The 18,961-nt window shown below is 34.7% G+C and overlaps 1 protein-coding gene across 1 annotated transcript; it reads left to right on the forward strand.

Moving 5' to 3' along the window:
* The first annotated feature begins 6,870 nt into the window (after positions 1–6,870).
* Positions 6,871–17,165, forward strand: LOC148075070 (ubiquitin carboxyl-terminal hydrolase 46-like). The gene is made up of 17 exons (XM_087795562.1): positions 6,871–6,915; positions 7,352–7,395; positions 8,232–8,280; positions 8,346–8,401; positions 9,124–9,265; positions 9,653–9,699; positions 10,374–10,430; positions 11,378–11,444; positions 11,525–11,802; positions 11,878–11,994; positions 13,550–13,673; positions 13,749–13,900; positions 14,286–14,385; positions 14,456–14,532; positions 16,361–16,475; positions 16,588–16,642; positions 16,703–17,165. Exons 2-17 carry the CDS (start codon positions 7,367–7,369, stop codon positions 16,867–16,869), a joined length of 1,632 nt encoding a protein of 543 aa, XP_087651688.1. The 5' UTR covers positions 6,871–6,915; positions 7,352–7,366; the 3' UTR covers positions 16,870–17,165.
* The last annotated feature ends 1,796 nt before the right edge of the window (positions 17,166–18,961 follow it).

The raw sequence follows: 18,961 nt of genomic DNA on the forward strand, positions 1-18,961 counted from the left end.
CAAACAATTTTCAACTTTAATCAAACAATTTTCAACTATAATCAAACAATTTTCAAATGTAATCAAACCGTTTTCAACTATAATTTAACTATTTTTTAACTTTTTTCAAACAATTTTTAACTATAATCAAACAATTTTCAACTGAAATCAAACAATTTTCAACTATAATCAAACTATTTTCAACTGAAATCAAACAATTTTCAACTGAAATCAAACAATTTTCAACTATAATCAAACAATTGTCAACTATTATCAAACCAGTTTTAACTATAATCAAACAATTTTCAACTGTAATCAAACAATTTTCAACTATAATCAAACAATTTTAAACTATAATCAAACACATTTTCAACTAAAATCAAACAATTTTCAACTTTAATCAAATAATTTTAAACTGTAATCAAACAATTTTCAACTATAATCAAACAACTTTCAACTATAATCAAACAATTTTAAACTATAATCAAACAATTTAAACTATAATCAAACAATTTAAACTATTATCAAACAATTTTCAACTATAATCAAACAATTTTCAACTTTAATCAAACAATTTCCAACTATAATCAAACAATTTTCAAATGTAATCAAACCGTTTTCAACTATAATTTAACTATTTTTAACTTTTTTCAAACAATTTTTAACTATAATCAAACAATTTTCAACTGAAATCAAACAATTTTCAACTATAATCAAACTATTTTCAACTGAAATCAAACAATTTTCAACTGAAATCAAACAATTTTCAACTATAATCAAACAATTGTCAACTATTATCAAACCAGTTTTAACTATAATCAAACAATTTTCAACTGTAATCAAACAATTTTCAACTATAATCAAACAATTTTCAACTAAAATCAAACAATTTTCAACTATAATCAAACAATTTTTAACTAAAATCAAACAATTTAAACTATAATCCAACAATTTTCAACTTTAATCAAACAATTTTAAACTGAAATCAAACCTTTTTCAACTATAATCAAACCTTTTTCAACTATAATCAAACAATTTTCAACTATAATCAAACAATTTTCAACTGTAATCAAACAATTTTCAACTATAATCAAACAATTTTCAACTATAATCAAACAATTTTCAACTATAATCAAACAATTTTCAACTTTAATCAAACAATTTTAAACTGAAATCAAACCTTTTTCAACTATAATCAAACAATTTTAAACTATAATCAAACACATTTTCAACTATAATCCAACAATTTTCAACAGTAAACAAACAATTTTCAACTTTAATAAAAACATTTTTCAACTAAAATCAAACAATTTAAACTATAATCAAACAATTTTCAACTAAAATCAAACAATTTTTAACTGTAATCAAACAATTTTCAACTTTAATCAAATAATTTTAAACTGTAATCAAACAATTTTCAACTATAATCAAACAACTTTCAACTATAATCAAACAATTTTAAACTATAATCAAACAATTTAAACTATAATCAAACAATTTAAACTATTATCAAACAATTTTCAACTATAATCAAACAATTTTCAACTTTAATCAAACAATTTTCAACTATAATCAAACAATTTAAACTATAATCAAACAATTTAAACTATTATCAAACAATTTTCAACTATAATCAAACAATTTTCAACTATAATCAAACAATTTTAAAATATAATCAAACAATTTAAACTATAATCAAACAATTTAAACTATAATCAAACAATTTAAACTATAATCAAACAATTTTCAACTATAATCAAACAATTTAAACTATAATCAAACAATTTTCAACTATAATCAAACAATTTAAACTATAATCAAACAATTTAAACTATAATCAAACAATTTTCAACTATAATCAAACAATTTTCAACTATAATCAAACAATTTAAACTATAATCAAACAATTTAAACTATAATCAAACAATTTTCAACTATAATCAAACAATTTTCAACTATAATCAAACAATTTTCAACTATAATCAAACAATTTTCAACTATAATCAAACAATTTAAACTATAATCAAACAATTTAAACTATAATCAAACAATTTTCAACTATAATCAAACAATTTTCAACTATAATCAAACAATTTTCAACTATAATCAAACAATTTAAAACTATAATCAAACAATTTTCAACTTTAATCAAACAATTTCCAACTATAATCAAACAATTTTCAACTATAATCAAACAATTTTCTACTATAATCAAACAATTTAAAACTATAATCAAACAATTTAAAACTATAATCAAACAATTTTTCAACTATAATCAAACAATTTAAAACTATAATCAAACAATTTTCAACTATAATCAAACAATTTTCTACTATAATCAAACAATTTAAAACTATAATCAAACAATTTAAAACTATAATCAAACAATTTTTCAACTATAATCAAACAATTTTCAAGCCACCAGGTGTATTTCAAAAGTAGTAGTTCATCGACAATCATTTCCCAAAAAACATACTAAAATCAACTGTATTTTGTGTGGAACTAACAACAAAGAGTGTGTTACTGTGTAAAGACCTGTGTGTGTCGAGCAGGAAATGCTGTGTGTGGCGCGGCTTTGATGGAACCATCTGCCTCGACTCACAAAGAGCCGTCTGAGAAGAAAAAGTGTGTGTTCTGGAGGAACGAAGGTAGAGGAGGACGACGGGGGAACCAGCCGAGTGTGAAGAGCGTGAGCATCTTTCCACACCGTCTTTCACTGAGCACCCCATTATGTGCATGGAAAGTGGGAGCAGCCGCCGCCACGACGTCCACTTTTCTCTTCTCACCTTCTTGATATAGGAAGTCGGTTCCCACAGGCCGAACAATATGTCAGCCAAGCGTAGCAGCAGCATTGTCCGAGGATTTAGTGGAGGAGAAACTATACGACTGTACGGGAGCCGCTGGAAGCCGCGACCATGTATAGGCGCCGAGGAGGAGCCAAATGAGATGCTAAGCCTCTGGAATACAGTGGATGTATATTTAGACTCATTCAATGCACACATGCAGGAGCATTCTTAATCATTTAAAGAATAAATACTGCTTTTTAGCATCTCTGTGTCGCCTTCATACCCTAATATATACACAACCTACTTATATATACACAAGATGGAATATTTGTTATTTGTAAAAGATATAAAGAGAAATTTGTTTACATACTTCAGAAGCACTTTTATCACTGTAAGATATTTTCACGAAAAATTTGAATTTTTAGTGATATTAAAGTAGGGAAATAATCGGTTCTAATGTCTGTTACAATGTGTCAATTAAATGTAATTAAATGTAAACTATTTTCAAATGTAATCAACCTTTTTTTTATACGTTAATTAAACAATTTTCAACTATAATCCACGATTTTCAACTGTAATCCAACAATTTTCAACTGTAATCCAACAATTGTCCACTATAATCAAACGATTTTCAACTATAATCAAACAATTTTCAACTATAATCCAACAATTTTCAACTGTAATCCAACAATTTTCAACTATAATCAAACAATTTTCAACAGTAAACAAACAATTTTCAACTTTAATAAAACAATTTTCAACTTTAATAAAACATTTTTCAACTAAAATCAAACAATTTAAATATAATCAAACAATTTTCAACTATAATCAAACAATTTTCAACTAAAATCAAACAATTTAAACTATAATCAAACAATTTTCAACTAGAATCAAACAATTTTAAACTTTAATCAAACAATTTTCAACTATAATCAAACAATTTTCAACTATAATCAAACAATTTTCAACTATAATCAAACAATTTTAAACTTTAATCAAACAATTTTAAACTGAAATCAAACCTTTTTCAACTATAATCAAACAATTTTCAACTTTAATAAAACATTTTTCAACTATTATCAAACAATTTTCAACTATAATCAAACAATTTTCAACTATAATCAAACAATTTTCAACTATAATCAAACAATTTTTACTAAAATCAAACAATTTTCAACTATAATCAAACAATTTTCAACTATAATCAAACAATTTTCAACTATAATCAAACAATTTTTACTAAAATCAAACAATTTTCAACTATAATCAAACAATTTTCAACTATAATCAAACTATTTTCAAATATAATCAAACAATTTTCCACTATAAAATATCAACTATAATGTTTTATGTGTTTTAATTTAACATATATTTCATAACATGGGACTAAATGAATGTTAAAAACGAGAATAAACCAACTAAGTATAAGTTTATTTAAAAATTAAATATTAAGGTTTTAACTGCCGAGTGAACCCCAGACTACATCAGTCAAGTTCAAGAACGCCCATGTTCCCTCTCTCTCTCTCTCTCTCCGTCTGCCGCCTCTCCTTCCTTTGATTCTTTCACTTTCTTCTTCTGCAGGCGACGGACAAGCAAGGTATGCGAGCGTCTATTCAGCGCAGCAGCAGGGGGTCCCTCACTTCACATCAGTCGGGGGAGATTGAATGCTCCCCACCCCGGCAATCCTTAAACCCCTGTACCTCACGACCCACCCCGCCCCAGTAATGGGGTACCATGACTCTGTGAGCGCCGAGGAGATTAGATCGGACAGTTGCTACGATCCTATAGAACGCAAAAGAAAGTGAAATTTACTAGAAAATTGCATTTTCTGGAGCTAATTCAATGAGAATATACAGATATTCATATACTTCACGCTGCGTTAGTCACAAAACGGCTAAACAATAGCAACGACAATGAGACGTAGAGAGGGTTAAGAACTTGATAGGTATGTTTTTATTCTCTTTTTGGTGTTTTTTTTTAGTTAAGAACGTAGCGTATAATTATACAATTTTCAACTTTAATCAAACCATTTTGAACTATAATTAAACCATTTTGAACTATAATTAAACCATTTTTAACTACAATTAAACCATTTTAACTATAATTAAACTATTTTGAACTATAATTAAACCATTTATAACTATAATTAAACCATTTGAACTATAATCAAACCAATTTTAACTATAATTAAACCATTTTTAACTATAATTAAACCATTTTTAACTACAATTAAACCATTTTGAACTATAACTAAACCATTTATAACTATAATTAAACCATTTTAACTATAATCAAACCAATTTTAACTATAATTAAACCATTTTTAACTATAATTAAACCATTTTTAACTATAATTAAACCATTTTTAACTACAATTAAACCATTTTGAACTATAATTAAACCATTTTAACTATAATCAAACCAATTTTAACTATAATTAAACCATTTTTAACTACAATTAAACCATTTTGAACTATAATTAAACCATTTATAACTATAATTAAACCATTTTAACTATAATTAAACCATTTTTAACTATAATTAAACCATTTTTAACTACAATTAAACCATTTTGAACTATAATTAAACCATTTTAACTATAATCAAACCAATTTTAACTATAATTAAACCATTTTTAACTATAATTAAACCATTTTGAACTACAATTAAACCATTTATAACTATAATTAAACTATTTTTAACAATAATTAAACCATTTTGAACTACAATTAAACCATTTATAACTATAATTAAACTATTTTCAACTATAATTAAACTATTTTCAACTATAATTAACCATTTTTAACTATAATTAAACCATTTTTAACTATAATTAAACCATTTATAACTATAATTAAACTATTTTCAACTATAATTAAACTATTTTCAACTATAATTAACCATTTTTAACTATAATTAAACCATTTTGAACTACAATTAAACCATTTATAACTATAATTAAACTATTTTCAACTATAATTAAACTATTTTCAACTATAATTAACCATTTTTAACTATAATTAAACCATTTTTAACTATAATTAAACCATTTATAACTATAATTAAACTATTTTCAACTATAATTAAACTATTTTCAACTATAATTAACCATTTTTAACTATAATTAAACCATTTTGAACTACAATTAAACCATTTATAACTATAATTAAACTATTTTCAACTATAATTAAACTATTTTCAACTATAATTAACCATTTTTAACTATAATTAAACCATTTTTAACAATAATTAAACATTTTGTTTACTATAATTAAACAATTTTCAACTATAATTAAACAATTTTCAACTATAATCAAACCAATTTTAACTATAGTTAAACCATTTTAAACTACAATTAAACAATTTTTAACTATATTTAAACATTTTAACTATAATCAAACAATTCTTTCACTTTAATCAAATATTATTTTTACTTAAATCAAACAATTTTCAACTATAATAGAACTATTTTTAACTTTAATTAAATAATTGTTAACTATTATCAAAAGAATTTCAACTATAATCAAACAATTTTCAACAATAATAAAAAAAAAATGTTTAACTGTAATCAAACAATTTTAGAAACAGAAAAAAAGTAGAAACTTTTAACACAAAGATTCATCAAAGACCGAAATTCATCATCATTTCGTCAAAAAATGTAATTAAATAAAGCAAGTCGACCATCTGCAACTGACAAAATTTTTTTGTTTCTTAAACCCCTCGCTGACAGTAAACAGGAAGTACAGTAAACAAAAATAGAAATCAAGAAAACAATAGCGGCTTATGAGCAGGAGATTTAGATTCTGTCAATCAAGTCGACCAGAAGGAAGTAAACAAAAACCAAAAGCTTATTTTCTGTACACATTTGTATCATCATCGTCGACGGCCACAAATATTCCGACGTCTGTATCTTTTAAGACATTTTTGAGAATTTCAAAGACACATAAAAAAGTTTCTCTCTTTGATCCACGCAACGGCTTCGGTGCTCGACGCCTTTGTGACGTCACAGCCGTCAGACATTATTTAGTTTCATTCATCCGGCGATGTTGACTATTTCGTGAATCCTCAGCGGACGCCATGAGGAGGACGAACGCGTTGGCGACCTTTGACCTGCGGAGAGCGACGTGGCCGAGGTCCGTCCAGCACAGCGGTAAAAAAAACACTGAACATGTGAAGCATTTTTCTTTCTTTTTTTTTCTCAACCCAACAAGACAAAAGGAATAAAGAACTGATTTAACAAGTATGTGAAATGACATTTGTGTCACAACTGACGTCATCAATGTGAAGTTCAAGGGTGAAAATGTATTTGACCGTAGATGTCCAGAAAAAAGGGTAGATCTTATAGATAAATGAGAGAAAGTGCTTCTCCTGGAGAGAAAGAATGTTTAATGTCACATATAAGTGTTGAAAACCATGAAACCTGCACCTGTTTTCAATCGGCTATTGTATTTTAGTGAATCACCCTCAAGCCGTGGGCCTGCCCTCCGTATAATTCATCTTAGGTGTGTGTTTTTTATCTTTTTTTTTGAATACACAATCTCTATTTAACCTTGTAATTCTAATGGAATGTGTTGGTTGTTTTTCAGGTACACACTGGCCTTATGCGTTGGACTATGCCTTTTTATAGCAGGTAATTAAGTGGTGCTGAAGAAATTGAACAATGGATTTATTTAAAATCCATCCATCCATCCATCCATCCATCCATCCATCCATCCATCCATCCATCTTTCTGTCCGTCCGTCCATCCATCCATCCATCCATCCATCCATCCATCCATCCATCCATCCATCCATCCATCCATCCATCCATCCATCTTTCTGTCCGTCCATCATCCATCCATCCATCCATCCATCCATCCATCCATCCATCCATCCATCATCCATCCATCCATCCATCCATCCATCCATCCATCCATCCATCCATCTTTCTGTCCGTCCGTCCGTCCGTCCATCATCCATCCATCCATCCATCCATCCATCATCCATCCATCCATCCATCCATCCATCCATCCATCCATCCATCCATCCATCATCTATCTATCCATCCATCCATCCATCCATCCATCTATCTATCTATCCATCCATCCATCCATCCATCCATCCATCTTTCTGTCCGTCCATCCATCCATCCATCCATCCATCCATCCATCCATCCATCCATCCATCCATCCATCCATTCATCCATCCATCTTTCTGTCCGTCCGTCCATCCATCCATCCATCCATCCATCCATCCATCCATCCATCCATCCATCCATCCATCCATCCATCCATCCATCCATCCATCCATCCATCCATCCATCCATCCAACACTTGCCACACAAACAAAGGTACCCATTCTATATTACCGTCAGAGAAGAATTAAACTCCAAAAAACCTTTTAACGAATCATAATAACACAAAAATATTTTCGATTGATTTCATGTATGTTACGATTCAATGAAAGTGAGGATTTGTTTTTCTTGCAGGCTTATTGAGGAGAGCCTGAAAGAAGTCCCGATAAGGTCCAGGATGATGGTATGTTCATTCAATGTCAAAGCTGAAACATCAAAACTCGATCATAGAAATATGTCTTCGCACAGAAACTATTGAATCTAGTTGAAGACGACGATGGAGAATCGGACGACAGTGAAAATAGGTGAGTTTCAGGAAGAAAGTGTAGTCAGGACAGGATGTTGTTGACCTACGACCATTGTTGTACAGCAAGGTTTCTCTGTTGGTACAAAACAATCTCACAATTTAGTATCGGCCAAGAAAAGACTTGGTAGATAGATGGTCAAAAGACTAAAACTTTCCAGGTTCAGACAAAGAGACCATTTTCTTTTACATTTAATGCACAAAAGAAACTCAATACACACTTTCTGGAGTTGAAAACTGTTAGCAACATATTGTAGTTTATTTTGATGGTTGTGTGTCAATGTATGTCAAACCAAAACAATAATCATGATCCATTATGTTTTAAAGTTCAACTAATGTGTTGGTTTAAGTGTGTCTTAAATAGATATTGGACTCTTTTGTATCATCAGAGTGTGTTCGTACAAAACTCTCTTTTCATTGAAATATTGACATTAGAAAATGATCTTAAAAACACATTTTTTTCTGGAGATTAAATCTTGTTTACCATAACCACACCCGCTCTGCTGTGATTAGTCAAACATCGAGGTTTGTCACCGAGCGTCATCAATCATGGAAGTCTCCTCACTCTTTGTATAAACAAAGCAGGGCGTGACTACAGCTTCTACAGAAGTCATTATCAAGTCATAATGGACTCTGCTCTCGTAACCTATCGTTCGCCCAGATTTCAGACGGAAATATATAAAGTAATAAGTTCCAAAGATGTCATCAGATTGTCATCGACAGCACTGATGGGGAGCTGACGGATGAGGAAGACAAGCATAAAGATCATCTCTCTCAAGTTCCGATCAACGCATCGTCGCTAGAGAAAAGGAAAAGGACAAAAAGTTATTGGAAAAAGTTATTGGGTTGCTTCCTCGGCGAAACGGTATATTGAGTTAAAGATTCTTCTTCTTCTTAAAGGACTTTCGGTGAGGCTAACCTATCTTGATCGTCCTCCTTCTCTCCTCCGTCGTACTGACTCCCTTCATCACACCATCACACCTCAAGAGCTCTTATTCTATGACCTAGTATCTCCATTTCTATCGTTCTTCATCTCACATGAGTTCTTTCTTTGAGATACTTTTGTCGTTCCAAATGACTCCTAATGAAAACCTGAACATCTTCAACTCTGACTCTTCTAGATCTTCCTCTTCTCGTCTGTATCAGATCTACTGTTAAAGAGAACCTCCCACAAAAAAACACACTCGTTTTGGCTTCTATCTTTGCTTCTTTCACCCACCAATTAATATTTTTGCTCTCACACCAAATGCAGGGACATAAAGACAATGCGATAGAACTCGGTCTCAACACAAAAAATAGGTATGACATTCCTTTACTCAAACCTCCTTCACATATTTTGACTCTGTATTCATTTTTCTACCAAAGCATATGCGTGTACTTTATATAAAAGTTCTGATTGGGAAAATAGAAAACCTTGTCTGCAGCACTTTTATTAAGATGAGTGAGTCTTTGCAACGATCTCATGTGACCTTTATGAATAACATCCACCTTTACATAAGGAAGAGATCAAGATCTATTTATTTATTCTAGTTTAGTGAGATGTATGTATGATTTACATAACATCACTGTGATTGTGTTTTGAACACTGCACCTTGAATAGGTTGGCAAGTTCTTGGGGGGACATAGGTAGATCACTCGCTCGGTCGGTAGGCAGGTAGACAGTTAGGTGGACAGTAAGGTGGACGGTTAGGTAGGTGGGCAGGTAGGCAGGCAGGCAGACAGTCAGGCGGGCAGGCGGGCAGGCAAGCAGGCGGGCAGGCGGGCAGGCGGGTAGGGAGGCAGTTAGGTAGGTGTTAGTCAGGTGGGTAGACAGGAAAGATGTATTTGAAAGGTCTTTATACTCAATGTCAGTATCAAAGTTTCAACATGACAAACCTGTTCAAACATGTTCAATACATCTGCTAATACTCATTGGAACACTAGAAAGACATTACTGTTGTGTAACTTATGTTTCTTTTTCTCTTGTGTTCTAGTATTGAGAAGCAACGGAAAAAAGAGAAATCACTTGTGACTTCTATCACTCAAACTAGGTAGGTGGGTAAGTAGGTAGGTAGGTGGGTAGGTGGGTAGGTAGGTAGGTAGGTAGGTGGGTAGGTAGGTGGGTTGGTCGGTGGGAAGGTAGGTGGGTAGGCAGGCGGGCAGGCACGTAGGCAGGTAGGTAGGCAGGGGGCAGGCAGGTAGGCAGGTAGGCAGGTAGGTGGGTAGGTGGGTAGGTAGGTGGGTAGGTAGGTAGGTAGGTAGGTAGGTAGGTAGGTAGGTAGGTAGGTAGGTAGGTAGGTAGGTAGGTAGGCAGGCAGGCAGTCAGGCAGGCAGGCAGGCAGGCAGGCAGGCAGGCAGGCAGGCAGGCAGGCAGGCAGGCAGGCAGGCAGGCAGGCAGGCAGGCAGGCAGGCAGGCAGGCAGGCAGGCAGGCAGGCAGGCAGGCAGGCAGGCAGGCAGGCAGGCAGGCAGGCAGGCAGGCAGGTAGGTAGGTAGGTAGGTAGGTAGGTAGGTAGGTAGGTAGGTAGGTAGGTAGGTAGGTAGGTAGGTAGGTAGGTAGGTAGGTAGGTAGGTAGGTAGGTAGGTAGGTAGGTAGGTAGGTAGGTAGGTAGGTAGGTAGGTAGGTAGGTAGGTAGGTAGGTAGGTAGGTAGGTAGGTAGGTAGGTAGGTAGGTAGGTAGGTAGGTAGGTAGGTAGGTAGGTAGGTAGGTAGGTAGGTGGATAGGTAGGTAGGTAGGTAGGTGGGCAGGTGGGCAGGTAGGCAGGTAGGCAGGTAGGCAGGTAGGCAGGTAGGCAGGTAGGCAGGTAGGCAGGTAGGCAGGTAGGCAGGTAGGCAGGTAGGCAGGTAGGCAGGTAGGCAGGTAGGCAGGTAGGCAGTTAGGTAGGTAGGTAGGTAGGCAGGTAGGCATGCAGTCTGCTAGTACTCAATAAAAAGACCATTAAAAGAACATTTAAAAGACATAACTGTTGTGTAACGTCAGTTTTTTCTCTTTCTTTCTAGTATTGAGAAGCAACGGAAAAAAGAGAAATCTCTTGTCACCTCTGTCACTCAAACTTGGATATTCATAGTAAATGCAGAGAAATACACATTTAGATATTCAACCTTGACAAGTATGTCTGTTTACTAACATCTTCTCTCCTTTCTTAGAAATCTAAGAGAAGACCTTCGTCGAAAAAAGATGATCCCGAGAGCAACTCGGATGATTCCAACTACACGGTGACTGAAACCGATTCTATGAGTTGGAGCTCCGGCAGCAGCATTCCCATCTTCCAGCTCGACGGCAGCAGCGACATCAGCACCAGCGAGAACAACAGCAACGACAAGGAGAGCAGCAAAAGCGACAGCAGCACCAATTTGAAATCCGAAGTTTCAGCGGATTCCGAAGCGCCGTCCAATCTTTCGGGCTTGAGGCGAGAGTGTCTCGGGTCAGTCTGGTGAAGTCAACGTTACTGTACTTGAAAACAAGCTCCACTTTCAATTCCCCCCTATTTGTGCTAAAGTCTCCCAAATCTAGGGCAGACGTGCTACATGAACTCCGTCCTGCAGAGCCTGTTGAATCTCCACCCCTTCATTCACGTAGTCCAGAACATTTCATACTCCAGATCACAGTTCTTCAGGTAAGTCTTTCCTCGGAAATAATATCATAGTTAGAATGTGTTAAAGATATTAATATGAAATTAACAAACGTTTGTTTAGCAGGCAATACAATACGTTAAGTAGTACATTAAATAAAGACTCTTAAAGATCATAATTTAAATTTTACTACTTGTTAATTTACTACATTTTGACCAAGTTTTTGGTGTTTTTTTTTGCGGTGCACATAACTAACTCTGCTATCGTATTATGTTTAAAATTAAAAACAATTTAAGGAGAGAAAGGGAACCAGAGCACATGGGTCCTAATTGAAATTCATTTGGGACGTGGGTTGGGTTCTTTTGAATAATTATAGGATGTTCTTTTTTTTTTTTTAATTAATGATCATTTTCGGAGAATCCTTCAGTTATCATTCATGCCCGACTTGAATTCTGGTCCCATTTTTGGTTTCCTACAATGCTCGTGGACCCTCGTATTTATCGCCAGATGCTTGTCTCAAAATCAACGAGATGAATGTTCACCTTGATATGGTGACTTTTGATGATGTCAGTGTTTAATATAAGAAAAAGGAATTGGTATTATGGATGTCAATAATAAAAAAAAATGTAAATTTATGTTGAAATAAAGGATTGAAGGGGTCCTGACATTGAAGTGATAGGAACCAAAATTCCAACTTCACTAATTTTCTACTCACCCTAATGTCGACTATGAGTTGGGATTATTTTCAGAGTTATCTGTTTCTTTTTAGATAGAACTTTATTGATCCCTCAGGAGGTCTCCTTCAGGAAATTGTTTAAATTGTTTAGTGTTATAGATACAAATGTTTGTTCATTTTAATGTAGCGACTGGAGCTCAGTTGTCTTCATCTTCATCCTTCAAAAAGACACTTAAAAACATCCAAATACTTCCATACTTGTCTGTAACGTTCCTCTTGTATTGAAGCTTCGACATTAGGAATTGTTTGAAGCAGAAGTGATCAGTCTCTCAGTTGTTACCTGACGTGTTCCTCCTTCAAACCTATTGAAGTGCATGCTAGGCTGATACTCTAGCAGCATCCGCTAAAAACTTCTTAAAATATAGATTTATTTAAGTTTTATCTGAACAACTCCTCATGTCAATGCTTCAATACAGTAGGGACATTACAGACGAGCAGTCTGGAGGTATTTGGATGTTTTTAGGTGTCTTTTTGGACGAAGATGAAGACACTGAGCTCCAGGTGCTACATTAAAATGAAAAAACATTTTTGCCTATTACTCTCAAAAGGAACAAATTACTCCCGACCCATAGTCGACATTAGGGTGAGTAGAAAAATAGTGAAGATTGTCACTTTAATAATGGAGAAATATCCTTAAATACTTCTGACTTTTACTCCAATGATGGTGAGCCCATTAACTTCTGATCCACCTCACACAGTGGACAATGGAGGTGAAAGACTTTCTATTTCATGGTGTGAATTGAGCCACTGAATCGTTGGATCCTTATTTCTCAAGTGCCACAGACTTAACACGACCCACTCTTCTTCTCCGTGAACCTGAGATATTAAAAAGTGTAACATTAAATCCTGATCAAATGCTTTAGGGATTTCCTGAAGGTGTTCAACAGTCGTTCCACCAACGACACGACCGGTAAAGAGACCATCTTGTGTGCGTTCAAGAGCTCCATTGCCGAGTTCAACTCCGAGTTTGACGACGACGATCAAAAGGTAGTTTTTTTTTCGTGTATTTTTTAATTAAAGTCGATATTGAATCATGAAGTATTTTGAAATGTTCCTGAACAGGATGCCCATGAGTTCCTCACTACTTTGCTGGAAAGATGGAAGTTGCTGTCCAAAGAACTACAAGATGGAGCGATGAAGTTTGGCTACCAATACACGTGCCCTGTGGAGTCCCACATCGACTTTAAGATGTTGGGCACACGCACCTGCAAACAGTAGGGAATCCATACCATCAACTTATTTATTTGTAAATAGAGAGGATTGTATTGGATTTTATGATGTGATCAAACGACCGGACAATCCAAGCATTTCATGACAAAACCAAACATGGATTTATCGTTTTGGTCGAATCAAAAGTCGAAGCAAACAGCATCTAAATAGTTCTAAATAAAAATAATTGGATGACTTTTAAAGATGTTAGTGTTTAAGATAAGATAAGGAACAGAGATGATGGACGTCAACCATTAAACAGACTTAAAATAAGAGCAAAACTGATGCTAAGGTAAAATAATCTGAAGAAATATCGGAATCGTTTTTCCGATAAGACGCTGTAAAAAGTATTTTCATTAATAAAATCCTAAATCATTATTGATGGTGCAGATGCGGGCGCCAGTCAACGGTGCAAGAAGACGCCATCACCCTCTCCCTTGACCCAGTTCATCGCAGCTCCGTGAGACAGGCTCTGAAAAAATACCTTCAAGTACGTTTGTTTTTCTTAAAATGTTGTCTAAGTTTCTACGCCTCACGTCGTCCTTTCCTCCCTGAACCAGGGCGGGACCCTCCAGTATAACTGCGACTGCGGCGGAGACGAGTCGGTGCAGATGTGGTCCTTTCAGAGTTTACCGGAGTAAGTTTGGTACAAGTTAATTGTGTTAAGGGTTTAGAGAGACTCACATATTGACCATCACCGCAAAACTTTAGTAAGAGAAGGTTGTGGAGTTGGAGTGTTGTTTATTTACCTGTTACAATTAAAGTGATAGTTCATCTAAAATTGAACTTCACTCATTTGCTTCTCACCCTCATGTCGACTAAGAGTTGGGATTATTTTCAGAGTATTCTGTTCCTTTTTATAGTTATAGGCAAAAAAGTTTGTTCATTTTATTGTAGCGACTGGAGCTCAGTTGTTGTCGTCTTTATCTTCGTCCAAAAAGACACTTAAAAACATCCAACTACCTCCATACTGCTTGTCTGTAATGTCCATCTTGGATTGAATCATTGACATGAGGAACTGTACAGGAAAATAACCTTAAAATAACCTAAATAAGTCTATATTTTAAGGTGTTTTTTAGCGGATGCTGCTAGCCTATCAGCCTTAACCTTGACACATGCAATGTGATGGATGAAGACAGACTTCGGGCAGCAACTGAGAGGCTGATGACTTCTACTACAAAGAAAATTAAAATATATACTTTTATTGAAATGTTTATAGAACATTTTCTGAATTTATCGCGGCTTTAATCCAAGATGGACGTTATTGACGAGCAGCATGGATGTATTTCGATGTTTTGAAGTGTCTTTTTGGACGAAAGTTAAGACGAAAACAACTGAGCTCCAGTCGCTACATTAAAATGAACAAACATTTTTGTCTATAACTCCAAGAAACCCCAGATTATTCTGTAAATAATCTCAAATCTTAGTCGACATGAATTTTGGGTGAACTATCACTTTAAGGTTATTAATAAAATAAAAAGATGAATCAAAAACGATACAATTAGTCTGAAGTCGAGGATCTCCGACACAAAAATAAAAATCAATCTAAAATGGTAAAACAAACACAAGTAACGAGGCTCTGAAAAGTCAAATGACACTTGGGGGTGAAAACGCTTCCGAAAAAAAAATTAAAAATTGACAGAAATAATCAAACTGGATCAACAGACCATCAAGAACAATTGTACATCAAGTGTGAAAATGTGATGAACCAGCATTTGTTGCGAGCAAAATATGACACGACCCTCGGGTGTGAGAGAAACGACCAACACTCTCAGGTCAATAAATAAACCTGTTGTGCTGTTTGGTGCGAGTATACCTCGATGTGTGTTGGGGTGGAAATGTGTCCAAGAGGAGTGTCAACAGGTTGGACAGGTTGATCAGAAAGGCTGGCTCTGTGGTTGGAATGAAGCTGGACTCACTGGTGACAGTTGCTGAGAGGAGATCATTGAACAAACTACTGTCCATCATGGATGATGACAGTCATCCTCTGAACACTGTCATCAGTGAGCAGAGAAGCAGAATGAGAGCATGAATGCTCCTACCCAGGTGCAAAACAAATAGACTCAGGGACTCATTCATCCCTCGGGCTATTAAATTGTACAATTCTGAGTTTGGGGGCAGGAGTGGAGTGAAAGTATCTGGATGTTCTGTTCTATGTTAGTCTTTGTATCCTTTGTCTTTGTTGTTTCTCTTTGACCTATGTTCTTTGTCTTTATCTTTAGACTTAGATTGTGTCATCTTGTTCTTCCTCTTTATGTTCTTCTTCCTATTTTATTTTTTATGTATTATTTTTTATTTTTTATTGTTTATGAAAAATTGCTGGCTATTGGAAAAAAAACAATTTAGTTAATCAATAAAGTTTTACCTTACCTTACCTTATGTATTTGAGTCAGTAAACGCACAAATGGTTTTCAACATTTTCAAATGAGTCTTATGTTCACACGTTTCCTCTTCTGTCGCAACAGTGTTTTGATCCTCATGCTGAAACGTTTCAGTTTTGACAAATATCACAACCTCAAGAAGCTCTGTTACCCCATCAACATTTCCAAAAAGCTGCTCATACAATCTCCAGCTGCCCAGGTGAGTCAGCGACCAACACAATTATGATTTAATTCCATTTCTATTCAACCGGAACCATCAATAAATACACAAGAAAATCACCTAATGTCTTTCTCTCGTTCCTCTGTTTCAGATTTCCTACAATCTGGTCAGCATCATCAGCCACCTGGGCGTCAGAGCGGACTGTGGTGAGTGACCAAGACTCTCTGGGGGTCGCCGGCGTGGTAGTGATCGTCTTCCCGTGGCAGGTCACTACATCTGCGACAGCGCCCACAGAGGAGCCGGCGACGAAGCCGCCGCGTCCAACGCGTGGCTGACGTACGACGACATCGAGGTCAGCGAGACGCACCGCTCGACCATATGCTACCGCAGGAGGAGGACGGCGTACCTGCTCTTCTACGAGAGGCAGACGTAGCTTCAAAGGGCGGCTGAAGTGGAACCTGATTCTGGTTCTGAATGGATCACGTATAGAAGACTTCACTTGAAGGTTGATGCGGTTTTGAACAATGGAGGCCGTTTTCGTCTCTTTCGACTTGATTCATCGTTTTCCATCGACGTCTTCGGAGCGAATGCAGTTTACGAGGACTGAAGGATTTACTTGAGTAGGTTATTGATGTGTTCTTTAATGTGAGTTTATCTCATTCGTGCTAAATCTGTTATGGTTTAGATTCCAATAAAGTGTGAATATAACTTAAAAAAAATTCAATTTTCGGTTTTTACGATAAATGCAAATAAACTTGGCCACTCGATCACAGTCATTGCGTCCTTCGCAGCTACAGGAACAGATCCCGGTGATGACTGAGGACGAGAGGATACAGTGACTCCAGCAGCTTTTCAAGCTGATGTTTGGACATATTTGGTTTTAAAAACAAATGAAAGCAGTTACGACTTCGTCAAGAGTCATGTGGTCTGTAAATACTGCAACACCAGAGTCAAGTACTCGACAATACTGCAAATATATCCTTGTATTTATAGTTTCACAATATATCGTATATTGTACATGAACTCTGGGGTTGCTGCAGTTGCTCAGGTCAAGGTTGTGTTGTTGCTTTCTGTAAACTTGATACACAGTTAATAAATGATTGTGGTATTTATTATTGGATGTTTAAATCAATAATTAATCATTTAAATAAAAAATTGTATAAAATGAATAGCAATGTATTTTTCATGCCTGTGGATATCATCATAACTATGTTGTCTCAATCATGGTTCAACGTAATGGGGATTTACAAGGAAACACTATAAACGTTTGCATTTTTTATTTCTTTAAAGAATCGTCAGCATAAATCTAACAATTGTCTCCGAACATGTAAAATATTTTCAATGGCTCTTTAGTAGAAAATACATGTTTTTTTTAAATGATAACTCTTGATCCCTGAGCAGGTGTAGTAGCGTTTCAGTGTGTAATAATCCCGACATTATATTCAGGTTGAACCTTGACCTCAACCCAACCATAGCGATCATGGACAGGATCATCAGACATGATGGATGCATTACTTTCCTTGTCCCGCTTATCGGCCCATAACTCTGAAAACATCTGAAACAAAGAGGACTCACCTGGACACTCTTGACTGTTTTTACTGAAAATACTTGTTCTCCGTAAATGTCTGCTACTCTTTTGTAGACACCCTCAGTTGCCTGGACACTAAAGAGCAACGTTGTATCCAAATATATTCCACTGTAGTAGATAAATAATTTATATTTATAGAGCGCTTTCTGAAAGCAAGAATCAGAATTTTAAAGTTGATCCTGAAAGTAACTGGCAGCCAGTGAAGAGTTTTAAGGATCGGAGAAATGTGAGTTCTTCTACTAGAGCTGGTCAGAATTCTTGCAGCACAATTTTGTATGAACTGCAAACGAGACAGATCCTTCTTGTTTAGAAATGAAAACAAACTGTTGCAATAGTCCAGACCAGGACTACAAGCTCCAGATCATGTTGTGACAACATTTGTACGTTCAGTGATCAACTACAAAGGTTAGTAACTACACGTGGGGTTTATTGACAAGAATCTGGCAATACGACGATAAATTGAATTACTGTAGTAACAAGGATATATTTGTAGTATTGTCGAGTACTTGACTCTGGTGTTGCAGAATTTTCAGACCACATGACTCTTGAAGAAGTCGTAACTGCTTTCATTTATTCTGAAACCAAAATGTGTCCACTGCATCCTCTCGTCCTCAGTCATCGCTGGGATCTTGTTGGATTGTATTCTTCCTTTAGCTGCGGAGGACATAATGACTACTGCCATCTATATTTAATAAATCTATGTACAGCTTATATATTTTATCACTTTCAGTTTGTTTTTTTTATGAATTTCATATTGTCTGACCACTAAATAAACACATTTTGTACATTATCAATATATTTAAGAAAACATTTTCCCATTATTTAAAAGTAGAGTTATGACAACTACAGTTGCAACTATTTTTACTGTTAAAAAAAAGACAATTTTTAAGTAAAACGTATTTATTTTTTATTGTTAAATATTTATTCAAGCACATTT

The sequence above is a fragment of the Callionymus lyra genome, chromosome 7 (assembly GCF_982586985.1).
Source record: "Callionymus lyra chromosome 7, fCalLyr1.hap1.1, whole genome shotgun sequence".
Taxonomy (NCBI): Eukaryota; Metazoa; Chordata; class Actinopteri; order Syngnathiformes; family Callionymidae; genus Callionymus; species Callionymus lyra.

Coding starts and splice junctions, on each gene's coding strand:
- LOC148075070 (XM_087795562.1), top strand. CDS start 7,367: ATGCGTTGGACTATGCCTTTTTATAGCAG. Junction 11,803..11,877: donor TTGAGGCGAGAGTGTCTCGG/GTCAGTCTGGTG, acceptor TTTGTGCTAAAG/TCTCCCAAATCTAGGGCAGA. Junction 16,643..16,702: donor GGGCGTCAGAGCGGACTGTG/GTGAGTGACCAA, acceptor TTCCCGTGGCAG/GTCACTACATCTGCGACAGC.